The following is a 23,132-nucleotide window of genomic DNA, read 5'->3' on the forward strand; positions in this document are numbered from 1 at the left end:
GTAAGATAAGAAATCATCATTATAGGAATTGTATAGAATACAATTTTTTTCAAGGTGAAATTTTTAATTTTTGCAGTAAAGTATTTAAATAGTATTGAATACTCAAGAAAGTATTCAAAATACTTCTTCAAATTTTAAATTAGACACATAACTAATCAGCGTTGTAAGATATTTTTGTGTATATTTCTAGTTATATAGATGAATGCATAAAATCAAAAATTTATTTTATAAATAATAAATATTAATTATTAACTATTAACTATTAAATACAATTACTACACACTATTAATATATATGTTAATGATTTAATATTTACCATGGTGTATTAAAAGGATGTATCTTATTAGAAGAAATCTCAATTTATACTATTTAACATGTAACGTAATCATTTTTTTGAGATTACTTAATTATTGTTTCATTAAATCTTCAAATCTAATAAAGTATTTCTTTATTGTAAATATTGTTCATTAATATTATTAGTTAATACTATAAAAGTAATATACTAAATTAAAGAACGTAACGATTATTGTGAATATTTAGTAAAAAAAAGTTCAATAACTTCTGAGCGGTTTGTCAAATTTAAACTAAATTATTTGTTTTCTTTGTATGATAACAAGTAGTAGTTAAAGTAATTTTAACAGTTGGTAACATCCAGTATTTAAAAGTTTGTACATAATAAATTGATCACATATAATTTATACCATATAATGTTAATGTATAATTTATTATTTTGATAAATTATCAATTGTTTCAATAGTAATGTAATTAATTTTAAGTTTTTAAGAATCGAACTATAATTAATCTCTTTAAAAATTGTTGAATTTCAAGTTGAATAAAATGCAGGCAGTGAAGTGTAAAATAAAAGCAGACTAATCTACAATAGCTTATTAATTAATATATATTATTTTATAAATTATTAATTAATTAGAAAAAAAATCAAATTCGGCATCTTGCCCTATGCTTGGGCAAGTTATTTTTTGAAATTATACTACTTAATCGTTAAAAATTAATTAGTATTTTTAATGATATTTTTTTGTAATAATATACATTTATACCGTATAGTCTTTTTAGTTTATTTTTTTTTATAATTAATAGGATCTGGAATTATATATTTTTTTTAGTAATTAAGAATACATCATCAGCCAGTACAAATTTTTATTAATTAACTTGAAAACTTAAAATGTGTTGTAACTGAGATAATAGTTTTAGAGGGGAATATGGGGTTTATCCCCACTAAAAACAAAAATTATTTCCACGTTACTATATTATGCTACGACAAAGTTGGAACTCTCCAAAGTGGTTCAAACAAAATTTATAAATGCATATAATTCTGGAACCTATTTATAAATAACTTATTTCTTCAATAAAACTTGACTAACGCGGAACTGTCCGGTGCTCAATTATCTTAGCATCGCATTGTCGTGATACTCACCAAGTATAGATTCAGTGTATTATAAATATTGTTAAAAATATTCAAAAAATTATTATTATATAACTGTAATAATTATTTTATATTAAATAGATTATTTTTTTTAAATACTCTGAAAGTATTTTAAATATTTTTTAGGTATTGAAAAACATTTTGAATTTATATATTTTTATTAACATTCAAATAACTTTTAAACCATCTTTTGAATACTTATTCTGAATAAAACAAGTTATTTTTCATACTACTTATAAGTGTAGGGTACCTAAATAATACTACTAAACAAGGCAAAAATACAAAATTCTTATTAGTTGTTACTGTTTTAGAAGAAATATAATGTTCAACGATAAATCAATTACTCTGTATGACGTTATATATTAATTAATTTAATTAATATAATATAAAATTATAAATTATCTTTTAAATGTTTTTAATGATTTCTTTATTAATGTAAAATATATTTAAAAATGTATGCTACATAGAGAATGTAAATGAAAAAGACGTGTAAAACAAAATTTAAATAATTGTGGACATTAATTTTAAACTATTAAATATAATATATATATTTCTTCGATATTTTGTTATCGCTTTTTGTTTCAATAATCATAGGTCATGGGTTATTTTTTTAATTATACTACAAGTCATTATTAACATAAATACTCACAGATTTTGTCGATTATATAAACGACTAGTTACATATTTTTTTAGATGTTCCTATGCTTCCGCTAAAAACACTTTGGAAACTTCAGAAATTATTTCTAATATTTATAAATTAACTGTCCCCTTCTACGACTTATTTATTGTTATTATTATGTAATGATTAAAAGTCGGGTATATAACAACAACCGGTTTTATCACTTCTGTAGTAGACTGTTGCAATCGATCAGTTAGTGAACACTTTTGTGTAATGCGTGATCGTTATTTTAGAATTTCTTAAAATATTTTAAATAAAACAATATGCTCTCTGTGGTGAAAAACACACTGCCGAAAATAGTGGAAGCTGGTTCATTTGGCACTGGTTGTCATTTCGAATCCTTTAATACGGACAACCAAAAAATTGAAGAAGATCAATTTGCATCTACAGTTATTTTTGGCGAAATCCTCATGTCTGGAGGGCAAAAACAAAAGGTAGTTATCAAGGTAAAGCATCAGTCGCCAATATTGCGTCATATTTTTCGGAATGACAACCAATTCCACAATGAAATCGCCATGTACGAGCAAACTTTACCTTTTTTTATATCATTTTATCCAGTATCCTCAACAAAAGAGGGGTCCTTATTTGCACATTACTTTTATGGCCGCAATGCTTGTGGAGAGCAATATGAACAATCTATGATAATTATTCAAAACGTTGCCCCATTAGGGTACAGAATGAGTAAACAACGTGTGATTCTCGACTATGACCATGTTGAAATTGCATTAAAGGCACTTGCTAAGTGAGTGTTTATTAATATGAGTTTTATTATTAAATGTATTAATTAAATATCTGTAATTATTAATATAATTAGATGTTTTTTAACAAAATGGGTATTCCAAATATTCTCTATTAAACTTTATTAATCCTAAATTGTTAATTTCTATTTTAAATGTGAGAAATTATCAAGGAAAATTAAATATATTTACATTTTTACACACCATATACAGAGGGATATAAGATTTTTCGAAAAATTTTATAACTGCTGACCTACTAAATATTTTGAGTTACTTATTTTTTTTTTAATAATATAATAATAATAATAATAATATAATATAATAATATATCATACAAACTCTACATTAAAATTATTTTTCATTACTTTTTTTTAATAGTAAAAAAAATATAACTTTCTTTTTTAAATACAGTCATTTCGATGAAATAAAGTGGGGATATTTGTTGCTGGTGGGTACAGTTTATATCAGTGTAAAAGAATCACTCTGTAAATTGTCAAAACATCGTGTATAGCTCTGTATACATAGCGTTTCACGTTTTTTGAGAAATTCAAATAACTATTATTAAACATTTGTGTTTTTTTTTTTTTAAATAATTTACGGATTCGAAGATTTTCTTAAAATCATACTTTTTATTATTTGGGTTCTATTATAAAAAAATTATATTTTTTTTTAACTTAAAAATAGCTGTTTTAGAGAACTTTTTTTTAAATAAAAAACAGATAAATTTATTTAAAAAAATATTTTTTTTTTATTTAGCTTATAAAATTAACTTCATTGAGTCATATTATTATAGAAATTAACTGAACATTTTTACGGCACTTACAATTTTCAAGGTAGTTATCTCATGAAGGAGGTCTATTTTATTCCCTATTCTACTTCTTTATTCATGATTGTAAATAATTATTATAATAAGTAGAACATTCAGTTAATTACTAATTTTTAGTGGTTTGTATAATTTCATATATTTCAAGGTTAAAAATCTTTCCAAATATTAAATGTACATAGTATAATTAAAAAATACACAAAATATCTTAAGCGTGTAACACGCACATGTCAATTTTTTATGAAAAAATAGTTTAAAAATCTTAGAAAAACTAACAAATTTTAAAAGTATTTAGATATAAATATTTACAATTTAGTTGTAGTTTTTAGTAACATTATACATATATATATATATATATATATTTATATTTATATTAATATTATATCTTACTAAATATTAATTTTAGTCAGGACAAGAAAACGTTATAATTATATAGTTTAAAATGGAAAATTGTTTCTAAACATAACTAAAAAACGAAAAATATGTAATATCAATAAATATAAAATATCATTAAACATAATATAACTTATAACATAAAAACAAATCTTATTAAAATAAAAAGAAATGTATTTTTCAAATGTTATATTTTATAATAATTACCATCTAAACGTAAACAAAACGTAATGCTCTTAAGTATGAAATAAAATTTTAACGCTAAAATTAAGTGGTTTATTAATAGTAAAATATATAAAATATAAATATAATATTTACAAATATTATTTATAAATATTCTATTTTTATCTAAATTTATAATTACCATATTAAACTTTATATTATAATAGACGTAGACAAGTTATACTTATTTAAAGAATATGTGCAAATTTGAATGAGGTAGTAAAAAAAAAAATAAGGATAGTAATAAGAAAAGTCATGCAATAATTTTTTGTTATATATCATAATTATTTAAACCGTAAACATATGACAAAACCTTGATAACCTTCTAATTATACGTATAATGTTTAATTACACATTATTTCAAGTAAAAATATGTAAGCTTGACTTTCTATGATTTGTATTTCTATTTTTTTTTGTTAAATTATATTCAATATTATTTAAATTAATAAAATGTATATTACATTTTCTTTATTTTCTAATCTGATATAATTTGAAAATTTTTATCATTAAATTAAAGTGGTCAATATATATATTAATAAATATACCTAAAAAGTATTACCAAAATTAGTGTGTAAGATATCGAGATTATTGATAAAATTCTTGTTTGACTATTATCTCCTCATTGGTATTAATAAGTTAGAAATAAATTTATCTGTATCAAGTAATATTTCGAAATCCATTTTATGTAAATAAAACAAATTTTTTAAGATGATATTTTATAATTTATAGATTTCACGGTATGTCATTTACGGCCAAACAAAACAATAATAAACGATTCATGGAATTGATGGACGATATTAAGGAAACACAATGGGAAGATGGAACCGATCAGTGGATCGTTAGATTAAATGGTATGAAGAAATTCGGACCACGAGATATTAACCGGTTGATAAAGCGAAATCCAGAAAAGTATCATAATAACGTACACGTTAAAAAATTATTGGAGTTCTTTAGTGATGCTGATAATAATTTACGCCGAACAATGAACACGAGAAGTCCCCTATCGGTGTTATGTCATGGTGACTTCTGTCGAAATAACATCTTGTTCAAGTACAATGACGATAATCGACCAATTGCTACGATTTTATTAGATCATACTAATATTAGGTATGGATCTCTAGCTCTTGACTTGTCATTCTTTTTATTCCTCAATACCGACCGACAGCTTCGTTTAAATCGATGGGACCAGCTATTGGACGTATACTGCGAATCGTTAGCCGCATCAGTTCCTAGTGGAATTAATGTGCCTGACCGCAAAAGTGTGGAGGCTGAAATGTCCAAACACGCAGTGTACGGGTTGTCGTATATATCCTTTTTCTTGCGAACAATGATGAGAGATGAAAATGAATTAGACATGAATACATTTAATCAAAATAACATGGAAGAATGGTTTGAAGGTTTAATGAGTCTTGGTGGCGAAAAAGCTAACGAATTGGTTGTCGACGTGTACGAGCATATTGTAGAGAAAGGATATTCTGGAACTCCATGAGAAAGATCACATTCTTTTTACTTTAAGATTTTGTTACTGAACATCGATAAAAATTTTAGTTTTTTATTCAGCTATTGTTTATATTTGAAATTTCATGAGAGCATTAGGAAGTAAATATATGTTTGCTGTTAATTTATTCAAATTTATGTGTTAATCAAAATAGTGGTTTGTCTGTGATAATTATAAATGTTTAAATTTTATTGTAAACAATATTTCTTATAAAGTGCAACTTTACTGCAACTTTTTTTTTATATGTTTGTGACTAGGCTTCTAAAATCGTAATTTAATATTTTCTTATATTTAAATTTTTTATATTATATAAAAGAAATTATTAAAATACCAAAAACATTACAACTTTATAAATAAACCTTTATTAATTAGTATAAGATAAGGATGTGTATTCTTTAAAATTGTTAATCTTGTTAAAACTGATGCGCTCTTGTTGTACCATATGTTTGTTAATTTATTTTAAAATAGGTACACAATACAATTTTTCTACGTAGTAATTAAAAAGTTAGTTTGAGGGGGGCGCCGTCCAATGGTATATAAAGGACCTTCTTAATTTATGTACTAGTTAGTACGTGAAAAATAAACTGACCTTAAAATAGTACTCCTAGTTACGTTTAAGACTACCTGAACAGTGTATTGGAAGCTAAAAAAGTGATATAAAACATGATATGTGAATAACTATGTGTTGTTTGAATTAACAGGTAGGAAAGCTCTCCATATCATACAATTTTAGTTAAAGTTGTAGCAATCCTAAGTTTTTTCCAAAAGAAATAATTTTTTTTTGGAACCACTTACACAATATGTTTCTGGCAAATTTTTTATTAATAAACGACAAATTAACATTGGTATTATTTCCTTATCATTTCCTTAGTTTTAAATAATTTTATGACAATATTAAAATTTTAAATTAGATTTGTTATTTTTGTCAATAAATCACGAGCTTAAGGCCTGTAATATCGTGTAAGATCACTCCTGACTTGAAGCAATAAAACTTCTATTAAATATTATTAATAAATTATTGTAACATGATAACTTATAATAAAATAGGTGCACAGAAAAAGAATAATATATGATAATTACAATTGCTAACATTAATTCCGGCGAATAACTTTTTTCACCAAATACAATTTTTGGTTGTGTAAATTTAACCTATTGAATATTGCTATAAATATTCCAATAACTATTTACAAAAATGTAAATTATTAGCATGAACTTTAATTATTAACTAAACTTCTGTTTTGCAAAAATGTGAAATATGCATTCAGTTGTTACGTGTCTACTGTATTAAAATTAAATTAAAAATCATTTAAGTAATTTATGTTAGAAAATTATTGTTTGTGTACAATAAAAATTTTGTTCTATGTAACATTTTTTAATAATTCACTGTTTTCTAAATTAAAGTCAGAATCATTTTTAGTTTACGCCTGCATAAATACTGCTATGCTATTTATTCACACAAATATTTGAGAGGCCCCTAGTAATAATTATAAAACTAATTCTATAGCATATACGAAGTTAGATAGAAAGGTTAACGAATAATTGTCTATAAGTAATTTAAAATTTTTAAAAATTAACTGATTATTTACAAACACATATTATGACTATCATACATTTTTACAGAGTGATTCTTTAACGGTTTTCATCCGATTTCTCTTAAAATAATAATCATGTCAAGAAAATTATTTTTGGTAGTTTATATTTTCATATATTTCCCAATTTCTCAATTTTTAATTTATCCCTTATATTTTATAAGGGTGTTAACTTATAATACTAACTAACAACTATTATATTAATTAATTATTTACTATTTTAAATAGTGATACAATTTAAAAATATTTCTGTTCACAGCACCTTTTTTTAACTTGAACTACTGAATATATTTTTTTATTGTTATTATACATTAGCACTATGAAAATACTGTCTGAAATAATTTTTTTTTAATTTATGAAAAATGTAAAAAAAAAACTGTAGCACAGTGGGGTCCTGTCACAGTGTGAACGTAGCATAGTTAAGACTAGTATAGATGATATCTGACAGTGATTAAAATCACTATCATAAGAAACGCTTCTATTCATAAGAACGCAAATCTGTAAATAGTGTTTAATTTTAAGAAATTGGTGGATTATTGAAAAGCAAAGTTCTAACTCAAAAAAAATTACTGTAATTTATTCATTTTTGAAAAAGTTATAGAAATTATAAGTAAAAAAATATTTAAATTTTGTGGGTCTTATAATAGTTATATTTTAAGGCATTTTATCTATTTACGCAAAAAAGGCATTAATTATAATTTAAAGAATATCGTTATCAATTAGATTTGCTACCATATTTAAATAACAATTTGTGTGATTTTTTCATACTATTTGTGCCTTTTGATGTATTGTTAATCAAAATCGATCAGGAAGAATAATTCTTACCGAATTTTTGTGACTGTCGCCATATTTTCTTAATAATTAAGAAAATATGGCGACAGTTACAAAAATTAAATAAATACTTTATAAGAAATGTTCTGAAATTTCAGTATAATGTTGACATGTTCATCAAATATTCGTATACAAATATAAAATGTTTAATATGTTAATGTTTAAACTATTTTCCCAAAATATTCCTTACATCGTATGCGTTAAAAACTTTCAAAACATTACTGTGAAAATGCAGAAATTTTTTTTAAGAGAGTAAATAATCAAGAGAGAGGAAAATAAACCTTCTCAGCTTCGCAACAAAGATAAAAAAAATAATTATAATTACTTAATGATATTTATTATATTAGTTTTAGTGACATGACAAGGATAAATTCAAGATTATTGCAAGTTGTAGAGCAGGGTGCTTTTGGCAATGGAAAAATATTTATATCGTTCGAAAAAGATAATGAAAGTGTGAAAATGGACCAGTACCAATCTGCAATTACTTTTGGAACTTTAAAATTGTCGGGTGGTCAATCATATGAAGTGGTCATAAAATTAAATCTAGGGACTAAATTTGAACGCGAATTTATGAAAACTGATTCTCAATTTCACAATGAAATTTTGATGTACAAATTGATTATACCATATTTGATGTCATTTTATCCTCAATCTAGCACCCAAAAATCAACCATATTTCCCAAATTTTATTATGGAATTGAAACTGATGAAAACAAAGAAGAACAAAGTATGATAATTTTAGAAAACTTGCGACCACATGGCTATCGTCTATCAGAGGAAAGAGTATTTCTTGATTTTGACCATTTAGCAGCTGGACTACAAATTATTGCAAAGTAAGATTTTTTTTGCATAGTAAATATTCATAGAAATAACTTTTTTTAAATAAAATACTAAATAGTAGTTAATAATTAACGGTATTATTTTTTAAATCAAGGTTTCATGCATTATCATACGTCGCAAAATATAAAGATAAAAACTCGTTTCTAAATTCTATTAGTGGAATAAAAGACACATTTTGGAATTCATCAGGGGAGTGGATATTTTCAGAAAAGATATTTACTGCTATCGGTAAAAGAGGAATAAACAGATTAATACAACGTAACCCTACAAAATACAGTGACCATCAAAATTTAAAGAAGTTAATTGGTTTTATTGAAAATAATTATGATAGCATTCGAAGAGTTTTAAAACCACGTGAACCTTTAGCCGTTTTATGCCACGGTGATTTTTGTAGAAATAATATACTGTATAGATATAATCAGAACGGCTGTCCTTCCGACGCATTGCTCATTGACGTGGCTACATCAAGGTATGCGTCACCAATTTTAGATTTGTCTTTTTTTTTATACTTAAATACCGATAAAAAATTACGGGAAACTCGATGGAACGATTTGTTAGATATTTATCACTCGCATCTATCACAATCAGTTTCAAATGAAGTACACATTCCTAGTAGATCTGAACTAAATTCTGAAATGTCGTCGTACGCTTTTTATGGATTTGTGCATGTTGCATTCTTTCTTCCTTGCATGGTTGAAAAAAATCCACCAACCTCAACATTAGATTATTTAAAACAATCACCAGAAGAGCGCTTAAAATTTCATTTGACTATCGGTGGGGATGAAGGAACTGAAATTGTAGCAGACGTTGTACAACATATAATAGACATGGGTTATATAGATCTACCATAGCGTTGATGATAAAATCTTTGTACATTTTTCTTAATGCAGTATTACATTTGTGCAATAAATTATTGTTTATAGTTTTAATCTGAATTTAATAAATATATATGTAGTTCGATAACATTATATCAAAATGAAATATTTTAAAGATGAAAGTAACTGTATTAGAGATACTTATTTGAAAACTGCTTCAAAGATGTCACATAAAAGAAAAATAATAGAAAATTTTTTTTTTTTTTGCTTTATTTTAATAATACAATCTCTACAATAAGTATAAAATATTAATATACAAAATTTAACATGATTTATTTAAGAATAGAAACCGCCCACTTACGGTCACTCTTTTAAATTAACATTGACAATTACAACAAAAATTTTAATTAAAATGGGTTTTTTAAATTTAACGAAATATATATTATAACAGTTATAAGTATTTCATTGTAATAAAAATATTTTGTGTTGTGTTTTTAGAATATGTTATTGACAATATAGATTCATTTATTTAAAAAATTTCTAAAATCATAGCTCTCATGTTAACATCATAAAACCACTTCTAATAATTACAATATTAACTATACTTTTTATGCATAATATTTTTTTTGAATTTAATTACTTACTTAGAAGTAAAATTATAAGACTTAAAAAAGTATTATTTTTTTCTGTGTAATAAAATTTATTTAAAAAATTAATATCTATCGATTTTTAAAACATATATAATTTTCTCATTCGACACATACAAATAATACCATTGCATAGATAGTATCAAATTTATAAATATATATTTTTTTATCTTTAAATTTACCACTACCCAGAAAAATATCTGATTTTGTTTTCCCCGAAAAATAGTTAATACATTATTTTTTGTCTATTTTAAAAACAAAAATACAATTTGTTTAATTGTTAAATATTTTTCTATTTTTCACTAAAATATTTTATTTGGTGTAAAAATTGCATTAGTGTAATAGTTAACTTAAAATTATAAATAAAGTTTTTACAGGTTTCTTAATTTATTTAAAAAATACAGAAAACTTAATAATTGAGGTATTAAAATAACCAATAATGAAGTATTACATTGACCTTTTTAAAAAAATATATTTTATCATTTTATTTAGTTAATATAGTTACATTATATCATAGAAAAGATAAAAAATACATATAATAAAATCTTGCGATATGGAAGCTATTGAATGGAGTGTATACATTAGTTCAAAAGTTGAAAAGATAAACTAATTATTCTATTAGATGAACTTGCAACAAAATTCAAAAATTATTATATTGGATATAAAATTACATTACTCTTTAGATAATTGAATAGTTATTATAAATCTAACTAATAAGTTTTAAAACATGATTAATTAAAAATTAATTTAAAATAAATAATTTTGTGATTCTTTAATTTTTTATGATGATTAAAATTTCCAGTATTCATAGATATTATCAAGTGTAAAGTATTTAATAAACATCAGAAATTTCTTTTGTGTATATTTTTAATTTTGATATCGAATGGTAACATATGATAAGTAAGATATATATATATATATATTAATTTTTTTTTTTCGATATTTTGAATGAAAAGTTGTGATTGTATCATAAATAATAGCGATGTTGAATAGGCAAATTAAGATTTTTTTCTATATAAACTAAAAATTTCATTTTGTTATAATTAATTTAATACTGCATGGATAATAAAAAGTTTTTTTTTTGGATTTACTGGAAATATTTTCTTTAATTATGTCATAGCTTTTATTAATTATGATAAATTTCACAATATTTTCAATTTCAGTAACGATATGTTTTACATTAATATTCAATTCCCGAAATAGAAATAACATAGAATTAGACATGATAAAGAAAAATGTATATTTATGTTTTTTAAAAAAATTTAATGTTTATATAAAAAAATAATTTAATAATTTTTTTTTACATGAGATTTTGAAAGCACTTTTTCGAATATTGGTCATGGAACTACAAATCTTATTAATCATATAATGTTATATTATATTTCACAGTATTTTTACTTTTAATCATTAAGAATGAAATCGTTTCTGACTGATTCAGCGTTAACAAATATTGTGAACAGTGGAGCTTTCGGTAAAGGTTGTTATTTTGTATCATTTGAACGGGATTTGAATAATGAAGGTGAAGATCAGTTTCAATCTATTATAGTTTATGGAACCATAAAAGTATCGGATGGTCGATATTATCAAGTTATTATCAAAATAAATGAAGGTACTCTAGAAAATATGAATATTGATGTACAATTTCACAATGAAATACAAATGTATAAAAAAATAATTCCATTTTTGATGTCGTTTAATCATCATTCAACCAAACACTATACACAACTGTTTCCCAAATTTTATTCTGCAATTGAAAGTGACAGGGATAACTTAGAAAAAACAATGATCGTTTTAGAAAATATGCATCCTCAAGGTTATAGGCTTTCGGAAAATCGTCTCTTCTTAGACTTTGATCATTTAGCTTCTTGTCTACGAGCCATTGCAAAGTGAGATTTATTATATGATAGTAATATTGAACTACTATCTAATATTTAGCTATTAATTAAAAATTAAGTGAAGTTATATTGGTTAATATGTTTTTTTAGATTTCATGCTCTATCATACACAGCAAAAAACCGAGATATGAATACTTTCAAAAGATCTATTGAAGGTATTAGTAGCACAGCTTGGGATTCTAATGGTCAATGGGTATATCCAGAGAAATCGTTGACTATCATTGGTAAACGGGGGTTAAATAGATTACTTGAACGAGATCCAGCTAAATATCGTAACCATAAAAATGTAAAAAAATTAATTTATCTTCTTGATAATGGATATAATAGTTTGCGTCAAACTCTTTTATCTCGAGAACCTCTAGCCGTCTTGTGTCACGGTGACTTCTGTAGAAATAATGTAATGTTCCGTTATGACCATACAGGACGTCCTTTGAATGCAATACTTTATGATTTCAGTTCACTAAAATATGGATCTCCGGCGTTAGATTTGTCTTTTATCATGTACATGAATATGAATAAAAAAACAAGAGAAACTCGATGGAATGAATTATTAGATATTTATCATTCTTGTCTTTTAGAATCAGTTCCAAATAATGTGCGTATTCCCAGTAGATCTGAGTTAGACTCTGAAATGGCTTCTTGCATTTTCTATGGGTTTATTCATATTGCTTTTTTTCTGCCTTTTATGGTAGAAAAAAATCCTATGGACATGAAAGATTACGATAAACTATCATCGGAAGAAAAATTGAATGTAACTATGAGAAATGGTGGTGATGAAGGTACAGATATGGTTGCAGATATCGTGCAACATATAATCGACATGGAATATTTATGAATTCTAAAATAAATAAAATTTGTTAGCATAATAATGATTGCTTAGTATATAAAAAAAGATTTACTTAGTTAATTCATTTAGCTATCTTCTCTAAGATAATTTTTTTTAGACAAATATTATTTTATTGTATTTATTATTTATTAATATGAACACATTAAAATTATAGAGAGTTTTACTTATAAAACACTTTGTAAATTAATAATGCTGGTTACGAAGTGATTGATTTATTTTGACCACTAAACTTCTCTTAAAGGAATAATAATCTTGAAAATATTTGTATTAGTAGTATTTATCTCTTAATTTATAAATGGTTAAATAAATTTTATTCCGTCCCTTATAGCTTATAAAGGTATCAACTTAAAATTTTGAATAGTGACATACACATTTAATTAGCTTAGAAAATGGAAAATTATCTAATTTAGAAAATTACTGATAGATAACAACTTTTGTATCATAATTTCAGAAGTTATTAGCATATTTATACCTGAAGGGAGGAGTAGTGTAGCTGAGAAATTACTAATAATGAAAAAAATCACGTACTTCACTTCAAATTTGATAATCATAATTTTTTCCAAAGTAATGGTCCAAAAGTTACTATCAATAAGTCATTTTCTTAATTTTATAATTTTCTATTTCATAAGCTAATTGAATATGTATGTTGCTAATAAAAATACTTAAGATTGGTATTCTTATAAGGGATGAGGGACTGACTAAAATATTATTTAACACTTATAATTAAGATATAAATACTACTAAAAATAGCCAAAACAAATATTCCCAAGATTATTATTTTTTTAAGAGAAGTTTAGTGGTCAAGATAAATCTATTTTTGTGTATAATTATTCATTACCCTGTATATTAAAACTACAGTTTTTACTTATGGCACATCTTGTAAATTAAAAACGTACAGAGATTTTACTTACAAAAGACCTGTTTATTGATATTATATGATGATGAATTATCACAGGACTCCATTTTGTTTATTTTCAAAAAAAAATGTTCGATCAGGTACTAATTTAATTATTGATTGATTTTTTATAAATCAGTAAAGTTCTTTAATGGTTAATACAGGGCATGATTTTTAAGAGGAAGAACAAATATAGTCATACCTGGTCTATAATAATTTTGTTAAATTTATAGAATATTAAATTTCGCACACTTCTGACTACCCTAAACCCCATATATAAATTACAGCGTTTATACTTATCAAACAACTTAACATAAAAGTATAATAGGCAAAAATATATGACTAAAAAAAATTAATAAAAATAAAAAAAAAACTGCTATTAAATGTTGAGCTTTGTTGCCTCTTAAAAGTGGCCTTAGAGTTTTAATACTCGCATTTAAATAAAACGGGAATAATAAAAATTCTTGTAAGTATATTTAAAATAAATTACAAATTTTTGTATACCCATAGTGGAACAGATCTATGTAACTACTTTTAATTTTTTTAATCTAACTAGCATTTCAATGTAATTTTTTTTAAACTATTAATGCATTCTTCAAATACATTAAAATCATATTTTTATTATTTTTTTTAATAATAAAAAACACAAAATTTTTTTCATTTTTGAAATTTTAAAATTGTGATCTATAAAAAAAAATAGCACGTTTAAATTTTTCAAAATTTTAAATTAAAAAAATTATTTTTTTACTAAAAACAAATAATAAAAATTATTATTTTAGCGTAATCTAAATAAAAATTGAGAAAATTGTAAAAAATAAATAATACTGTGAAATAATTATCATTAGTTATTAGTTATTAGTTATATTAATATGAATAGTAAATTTTTAGGAATTTATTCCTGTTATTAGAGAATAAAAAAATTGTTTTGAATTATGTGTATTGATCATAAATATTTTTATAGATATAAACTACATATTTAAGATTACTTCAGGATTATTGTAGAAGCATAAAAATTAATTCTTACTTTTAAACATTTATACTTTAGTACTTAATATATAGGGATAGATTTTTTAATAAATCGCAATGCATATACATAATATTGGTAAAGTAAATTTAGCTCTATATTCTACATTTTTTCTCATTAATATATTTTAAAAATATTCTTTCAAAAAATTTTATTTTAACATTAGTCAGTTAATATTTCTTAAAATAATAATAATTTAAAAAAAAAAAATATGTTTGGATTCTTTTAGTAACATATTATTCTGTATTATTTCATTATTAGATACATTTTATATAAGTCTATTCCTATGCCTTATAAGGGTATCATCTTTGTTTTTTCAAATGGAAATATATATTTATAGTTTGATACATTGTTGGTGTTTTTTTAATTAATAAAGTTTAAATGATTATTTAAGTTATACGATTACTTTTTATACTACTTCAAAGTTTTGATTTTTTTGAAATTGTGTAATTGTATATAAGAAAAGTGCCACTATAAATACTGGTAGCTAATTATAACGTTCATGATATGCTACTTGCCAATTATTACTTAATTGTTAGATAACTTTAAGTATAAAGTTTTTTAGACAATATGTTGTTATAAAAATATATGTTTACGGTATACAATATCTTGAAAAATATGAAACAGTTTTATTTTCTTATAAAATTGTTAAGTATAAAATACTTACTAACTAGTAAATCGGTGATGCAACATAATATTATCAAGAGAATTTTTATAATATCAGATATATTTTTTTAAAATACTCTTCTGTAGATTATTATCAGATAATAAATGGTAAAAAAACTTATAATGTTTTTCTAATAATGAAAACAGTAAACCCCCAAAAAAGTGCTTTAATGTAGATTAAACGATAAGAATCCAAGTAAAAAAAAAACCTATAGATAATTATTAGGGGTGAATTTTGAAGGTCAATGTGTAGGTATAATTATTTTTATATCATTGGATAGATTAAGATATATTATAATACAGTAAAAAATCTAAATAAAAATTTTTTCTCTATGTATAAATGCAAAATATTTAATTATTTTTGAAAACATAAATATCTTAACAGGTTTAACGATTTTATATAAATGTTTTAACTATCCATTGGAAAAAAATTAAATACTTAAACAATTTATATTATTTGTACAGAGTGATTCTTTAACTACTCTTCATGAAATACTTTCGAAAATATTAAACCTAATCATTATTTCATTTTTTTAACAATATAGTTTTTAGTTAGCCTGTTTTACACGAAAAATTAATTTTCTGTTACCATTTTGTATACCCAAAACTCTTATCAACTTATAATTTTTAAATGACAGTCACAATTTATTTTAAACAATCAAATTTATTCAATTGAAAAAAATTTATTTGTGTTAAAAATGTTTTTATTTTATTTGAATTACTATGAACTACAATTTTTTAAAGTTAAGGATCAATTCTAATAAAGTGTACTTATTTTTAAAAAACCCGCAGGTGGATCATCAAGGATCACGCGCTCAACAACCCCACGAACCCTAGTTTATTCAGTGGGGGTGACGATACATACCACTTCTCTTAGCCGGTCATAACTTGGTTAATTGGGACCGGTAGGCCAGGGCATATCTGCTTGCTAACAGCGAATAGGCTCTCCTAATCCAGTCATACCAAGTGAAAGGGTTGCTAACTTGTCACAGGGTAGTTAGCCAAAAGGTAAAGTGATCATTGGAATCCTTTATGGCATCTGGCGCACCATAGAGTATACAGCCTTATCACAGTATTGAGCTCTGCTGCGATGGACCTTTATTTCTCGAAGACTTGTGGGAATATGGACAAAAACATAGAAAAACCACAAAGTAACGTATTTGGGATGAACAGGGATCCTACGGACAACCTTTCGGACACAAGAGAGTAAACTGGCGACTCTTCGCAGAAGAATCGCACACTCGAAGGTCTTAAAGCGAACAACAGAACACTTGATGAACCATCTACTAGCAAATAGTCAGCAACTTACGTGATGCAGTATCGGAATCACTACTGTGCAGGAAGTGTGGAGTAGAAGAGAAAGACTCATTTCACATTATGTGTGAATGTGAGACCTTGTCCACACTAAGATCAAACTACTTGAGTAAACCTTTTACTGAAAAAAAAAGATATTAAAAACCTAAGACCCAGAGAGTTACTAAATTTCGCCGGAAAGACAGGACTCTTTGGTCATCCATAAAGGTGAATTGATGGTTTTATACAATGATAAGTATATTGCAATAACATTTCGGTGATAACACTTAGGTGGGTAAACCGAATTAAGATATATCGGTATGAGGTGCACATAATGGACCAACAGATCTGAGTGCATGGACATTATTTCCACCTCTATAATAACTAAAACTATAACTAATTTTAAAAAATTGCAAAATTATCATATTGTTTATCGACAAACACTACTGGTTCATAAAAATACAATAAACTGTACACCCTGTCATATTATGAACCGGTAGCAAAAAATTAATTGTTTGTATAAAGCAACACAAGAAAAAACTATTATTGTTAAAAAATTAAATTATGATTTACTAAAATACTTTCGAACGTATTTTGTGATATTTAGTTAAGGAATTACTCTGTATATTGTTAGTTGAGTATTCACTAAACATTGTCAATACATTTAATTTAATTTATCTTCATGTGATTCTTATGGATAATAATAATTTCACTCTAAAGATATTGTATCTTGTGACAAAATGACAACCAATTATTGTATAATAATTTAAATACCATAGTTTCTTTAAGTTTTTTATGTAAAAAAATATAAAATAATTTTATAATTTATTTTAAATAATTATTTTTCTTTTATTGCTTAAACTATACTAACTTCTACAAATTTTGAAATAAACTTCTGCAGCTTATATTTTAGCTCTCACCGAACGGATTTCTTTCAACGATACGTCAAACATCACAAATCGATTCTAGTCGAAGACATTACCCTCAAAAATTGAAAAAATTTCTCTCGTTCCCCGTAAATGAGGGAAACCTCCAAAAAAATTACAAATTTAAAAATCGCTAATTTTCGAAATTTTTTCAATTTTTTTTCTTAAAACTGCCATAACTTTTTCAAAAATGAACAAATCAATATAATTTTTTTTTTATAGATACTTGATGTACATCATTTGATATATTTTTTTTATTAATTTAACTCTTTACCTGCCCACAAAAGGGATTTAAAATGACAACTTTTTCATAAAAAATTAACTTTTGAAAGTGTTCCGGAAATACTGATACTTTTATATATATCTTAAATTAAAGCTTATGTAGTATACTTTATAATTAAAAAAAAAAATTTTGGACTTTATTTGGTCTTCATGGTGAAACTAGCTACCGTATTAAATAATTACTATTTTTGTGTTAATATTCTTGGTTTTGTATTTTATTTTATTATAAGGGGATTACACTGTTTTTCATAAATATTATATCAATCTAATTGACATAGTATAAAAAGTTAAACATATATAATTTTTTTGTATCTTTGAAGTCGAGAAAAATTACTTTAAAATTTAAACTAGCTAAATTTCCATTTTTATTAAGTGACGAATGAGATGTAAGGTTTATGAGACGGTAACACTTGGGTCTTTCACGCCTGTGGCACTGAATTTTTTCTTAATTTTTTTTGAGTTAGAAAAAAATGTTTAACTCATTTGATTTTTATTTCATTTAGATTCAATAACTTCAATAAATATCAAGGATCCTATTACTGCAGTCTCCTCTCGTGAAAAGAAATTCATATTAATATTATTTTACTATGTGATTTTTTTTTGTAGCTATCATTTATTTTCTCAGCTCTCCTACATTTTTGACAATTTTTTTTTTTAATTAAACACTATCTACAGATTTGCATCGAAGCGTTTTTTATGATAGTGATTTTAATCACTATCAGATATCATCTATACTGGACCCAACTATGCCATGACCCCACTGTGCCTCCACACCACTGTGCTGGGATTTTTGTACTTAGTTTAGTAACCAAATGAGTTTCACTATTGGCTATAAAATCTGATTGCTATTTGTATCACCATGTAAACCGTTAGCATTGAGTAAATACACAAAAGCTAATTATTTCTTTAATTTTCTTTAGAAAGTTTTTGCGAACCTTCAAGAAAGTAAGACAATTTATTTTGTTATACTAAAACCATACAAAGTGCTAATAAAACTCTTTAGATATGGATATTCACAGAAAAATAAAAAGTAATACTCTATTTTAAAGTAAAACAATACCATTTTAATTCTTATTTCTTTTAATTAATTTTTGATTAATTGCATAAATCATTTTCTTGTGTAGAATATTATTTCACTAGATAAAGTTGCTATCTTTTCTTTTCTAGAATTAAGATTGAATGGCATCAAACACGAGTATAGCGACTATGCATTTGGTAATTGTGAACTTGATGAGGAGAAATTTGTATCAGTTGATATCCACACTAATAATATTTCTGATTATAAGCCTAAAAATCTGGACAAAAAATTTGTTTTGAGTACTTCCGGGATCTTAGACGATCTTAAATGTACAAATTTATCTAATAGTGCTAAAAATGAAACTTCAATTGAGTTTAGTTCTGGCGATCAGCCTGGTAAAATAGACAAAGTTAATAATTGGGTTAAATCTGTGAGTAAAATTAAAAATAAGCAGTACAGAATTTCATATAAAAATTTTGATTGATTTTTAGGCAGTCGAGTTACATTCATCCTATGTTTTAAAAACTCCAGCAATGTCATTAGATGGTGGTGATCATTTAGATATAATCACAGAGAATACCATTGAAGAATTTACTTGTCCAGAAATTGGTGAGAAATATATGTATATTTTAAATATAATGAAAAAATAATATAAAAATCAATTTACCTTAGGCGAATTGTTAAAACCATTACCTTTGTGGTATTTCTTATTTTTCAGAACCATATTAGAAAAATGTTTATTAGAAAAGTTTAGAAAATCTTTTTACTAATTATAAAATTTTTCAAAATCAAAATAAATAAAAAAAAAAAATTCTCCTAGCTTTAAATGCGATTAAAAAAATAAATTTTCATAGTGCTAATGTTAAAATTCTTACGCTTCACATTAAGTTAATAACTATAACATCAACATATCAAACATTTTAGGTCAACTTATTAAAAAGTATGATAACTTTTTCTACGTTAAAAATCAAAATTCATCAACCAAATACGTACACAACAATACTGTATGGAAAAAGACATTGGGTTGTGGTGATCATTTAGATATAATCACAGAGAATACCATTGAAGAATATACTTGTCCAGAAATTGGTGAGAAATATATGTATATTTTAAATATAATGAAAAAATAATATAAAAATCAATTTACCTTAGGCGAATTGTTAAAACCATTACCTTTGTGGTATTTCTTATTTTTCAGAACCATATTAGAAAAATGTTGATTAGAAAAGTTTAGAAAATCTTTTTACTAATTATAAAATTTTTCAAAATCAAAATAAATAAAAAAAAAAAATTCTCCTAGCTTTAAATGCGATTAAAAAAATAAATTTTCATAGTGCTAATGTTAAAATTCTTACGCTTCACATTAAGTTAATAACTATAACATCAACATATCAAACATTTTAGGTCAACTTATTAAAAAGTATGATAACTTTTTCTACGTTAAAAATCAAAATTCATCAACCAAATACGTACACAACAATACTGTATGGAAAAAGACATTGGGTTGTGGTGATCATTGTGATAAAAAGATGACACTTTTAAATGTGAACCGTAATCAAAAGGTCGACTTCCAGCCCGTTATTAACGGAAGTCAAATAAGTAAAAAACCTAATACATTTTTGGAAACCGAACATAGAAATTCAGATGATAAGATTGATTTGGAAAACACTAGATCAAGCCCTTACAAAATATACAGTACATTTCCTTTTAGGGATATGTCAAATGCTGTGTTCAAAAGAACACCATCGTCAAGACTTAGTAAGTAAAATATTCTATTTCTAAGTATTTCCTTAAATTCATATAGTATTATATCAAATAATATAAGGTTTAACATAATTTTTGATCCATTTACAATAATATTTCTCATTTATTTTATAGCCACTAATTTTATATTTTAAAAATATTCAAAATTTTAGGTAAACTGATTGAAAAGTTTGATAACTTTTTCTACGTTAAAAATCAAAATTCATCAACCAAATACGTACACAACAATACTGTATGGAAAAAGACATTGGGTTGTGGTGATCATTGTGATAAAAAGATGACACTTTTAAATGTGAACCGTAATCAAAAGGTCGACTTCCAGCCCGTTATTAACGGAAGTCAAATAAGTAAAAAACCTAATACATTTTTGGAAACCGAACATAGAAATTCAGATGATAAGATTGATTTGGAAAACACTAGATCAAGCCCTTACAAAATATACAGTACATTTCCTTTTAGGGATATGTCAAATGCTGTGTTCAAAAGAACACCATCGTCAAGACTTAGTAAGTAAAATATTCTATTTCTAAGTATTTCCATAAATTCATATAGTATTATATTAAATAATGTAAGGTATAACACAATTTTTGATCCATTTACAATAATATTTCTCATTTATTTTATATTTAAAAAATATTCAAAATTTGAGGTAAACTTATTGAGAAGTTGGATAACTTTTTCTACGTTAAAAATCAAAATTCATCAACCAAATACGTACACAACAATACTGTATGGAAAAAGACATTGGGTTGTGGTGATCATTGTGATAAAAAGATGACACTTTTAAATGTGAACCGTAATCAAAAGGTCGACTTCCAGCCCGTTATTAACGGAAGTCAAATAAGTAAAAAACCTAATACATTTTTGGAAACCGAACATAGAAATTCAGATGATAAGATTGATTTTGAAAATACTAGATCTAGTACTTATGATATAAATCGTAAATTTCCTTTTAGAGATATGTCAGATGCTGTGTTCGAAAGAACACCATCGATAAGACTTAGTAAGTAAAATAATCTATTTCTAAGTATTTCCTTAAATTCATTTAGTATTATATTAAATAATTTAAGGTGTAACACAATTTTTTATCCATTTACAATAATATCTCTCATTTATTTTACAGCTACTAATTTTATATTTAAAAAATATTCAAAATTTTAGGAAAACTGATTGAAAAGTTTGATAACTTTTTCTGCGTTAAAAATCAAAATTCGTTAACCAATGAAGTACCTAACAATACTGTATGGAAAAAGACATTGGGTTGTGGTGATTGTATTTAGAATACACTGATTTGGTTTTTAATGCGTTTGAAGAGACACAACTTAAACAAAAACGTCACTGGACTGATGCACATCATATCGCAAATCAAAATATTTAATGAATTGTTTACACGTTTTTTTTGTATATATTATTATCTTATTTGTTTATTCAACTATTTAATCCTTTTGAAATTTCTTGTTTTTGAATTTTTATTGTTAATAAATTATTTATATTCAATAATTATAGTTTCATTTTTTAAATATTAAAAAAAAAAGGAACATATAAGGTATACATTTAGTATTACTAGAACTAAGTATTTATAAAAGAGATCTATAACAGCTAATAGCACTTGAGTGAATGCTATAAGAAATACTAAATGTGTTATATTTTAACAAATAGTACACAAATATTGAATTAAAATTTTCAAAACAAAATTCCAGTATTTTTTAAGTTAGCTTTATTGATTTTTAAAACAATGAGACATGATTCATAGTAGGGTTAGATAAGGTACATTTGACGGACAATAAAATTGTTTTACACTAGTGATTGAATTTAAAAAAATTTAGTTGGACATATTGTTGTTAAATTGATATACCATAATATTTTAAGATCTGTACAATTATTAAAAATCAATATTTTTTAAATACACTCATAGTGTAAAATAAGAATGTAATTTTCATTGAAATTTACTCCACCCTTCTATAATTATTAGTTGAAAATTAATTCATTAATATTTTCATAGTTTCT

The 23,132-nt window shown here is 24.4% G+C and overlaps 3 protein-coding genes across 3 annotated transcripts; all 3 read left to right on the forward strand.

The window, feature by feature from the left end:
• Positions 1–2,269: 2,269 nt before the first annotated feature.
• LOC126900727 (uncharacterized) lies at positions 2,270–5,917 on the forward strand. The gene is made up of 2 exons (XM_050676653.1): positions 2,270–2,862; positions 5,025–5,917. The coding sequence occupies exons 1-2, from the start codon at positions 2,384–2,386 to the stop codon at positions 5,782–5,784; spliced, it is 1,239 nt and encodes a 412-aa protein (XP_050532610.1). The 5' UTR covers positions 2,270–2,383; the 3' UTR covers positions 5,785–5,917.
• A 197-nt stretch (positions 5,918–6,114) lies between these two features.
• On the forward strand, positions 6,115–14,741 carry LOC126893601 (uncharacterized). Its single transcript, XM_050663969.1, has 6 exons — positions 6,115–6,494; positions 8,561–9,046; positions 9,148–9,903; positions 11,835–11,885; positions 11,928–12,401; positions 12,501–14,741. Exons 2-6 carry the CDS (start codon positions 8,571–8,573, stop codon positions 13,243–13,245), a joined length of 2,502 nt encoding a protein of 833 aa, XP_050519926.1. The 5' UTR covers positions 6,115–6,494; positions 8,561–8,570; the 3' UTR covers positions 13,246–14,741.
• A 4,536-nt stretch (positions 14,742–19,277) lies between these two features.
• Positions 19,278–22,599, forward strand: LOC126900775 (uncharacterized). Its single transcript, XM_050676712.1, has 5 exons — positions 19,278–19,373; positions 19,511–19,791; positions 19,853–19,970; positions 20,766–21,119; positions 22,287–22,599. Exons 1-5 carry the CDS (start codon positions 19,349–19,351, stop codon positions 22,403–22,405), a joined length of 897 nt encoding a protein of 298 aa, XP_050532669.1. The 5' UTR covers positions 19,278–19,348; the 3' UTR covers positions 22,406–22,599.
• Positions 22,600–23,132: the final 533 nt, after the last annotated feature.

The sequence above is a fragment of the Daktulosphaira vitifoliae genome, unplaced genomic scaffold (genome assembly GCF_025091365.1).
Source record: "Daktulosphaira vitifoliae isolate Bord-2020 unplaced genomic scaffold, ASM2509136v1 Scaffold_1, whole genome shotgun sequence".
NCBI classification, from domain to species: Eukaryota; Metazoa; Arthropoda; class Insecta; order Hemiptera; family Phylloxeridae; genus Daktulosphaira; species Daktulosphaira vitifoliae.

Excerpts from the sequence above, each read along its gene's own strand:
- LOC126893601 (XM_050663969.1), top strand. The coding sequence starts at position 8,571 with ATGACAAGGATAAATTCAAGATTATTGCAAGTTGTAGAGCAGGGTGCT. Across the intron at positions 9,904-11,834 it reads GGTTATATAGATCTACCATA|CACTTTTTCGAATATTGGTC; the intron begins GCGTTGATGATA and ends AGATTTTGAAAG. Across the intron at positions 11,886-11,927 it reads AATCTTATTAATCATATAAT|AATGAAATCGTTTCTGACTG; the intron begins GTTATATTATAT and ends TTAATCATTAAG.
- LOC126900775 (XM_050676712.1), top strand. The coding sequence starts at position 19,349 with ATGGATATTCACAGAAAAATAAAAA. Across the intron at positions 19,374-19,510 it reads TATTCACAGAAAAATAAAAA|AATTAAGATTGAATGGCATC; the intron begins GTAATACTCTAT and ends TTTCTTTTCTAG. Across the intron at positions 19,971-20,765 it reads ATTTACTTGTCCAGAAATTG|GTCAACTTATTAAAAAGTAT; the intron begins GTGAGAAATATA and ends CAAACATTTTAG.
- LOC126900727 (XM_050676653.1), top strand. The coding sequence starts at position 2,384 with ATGCTCTCTGTGGTGAAAAACACACTGCCGAAAATAGTGGAAGCTGGT. Across the intron at positions 2,863-5,024 it reads GCATTAAAGGCACTTGCTAA|ATTTCACGGTATGTCATTTA; the intron begins GTGAGTGTTTAT and ends TATAATTTATAG.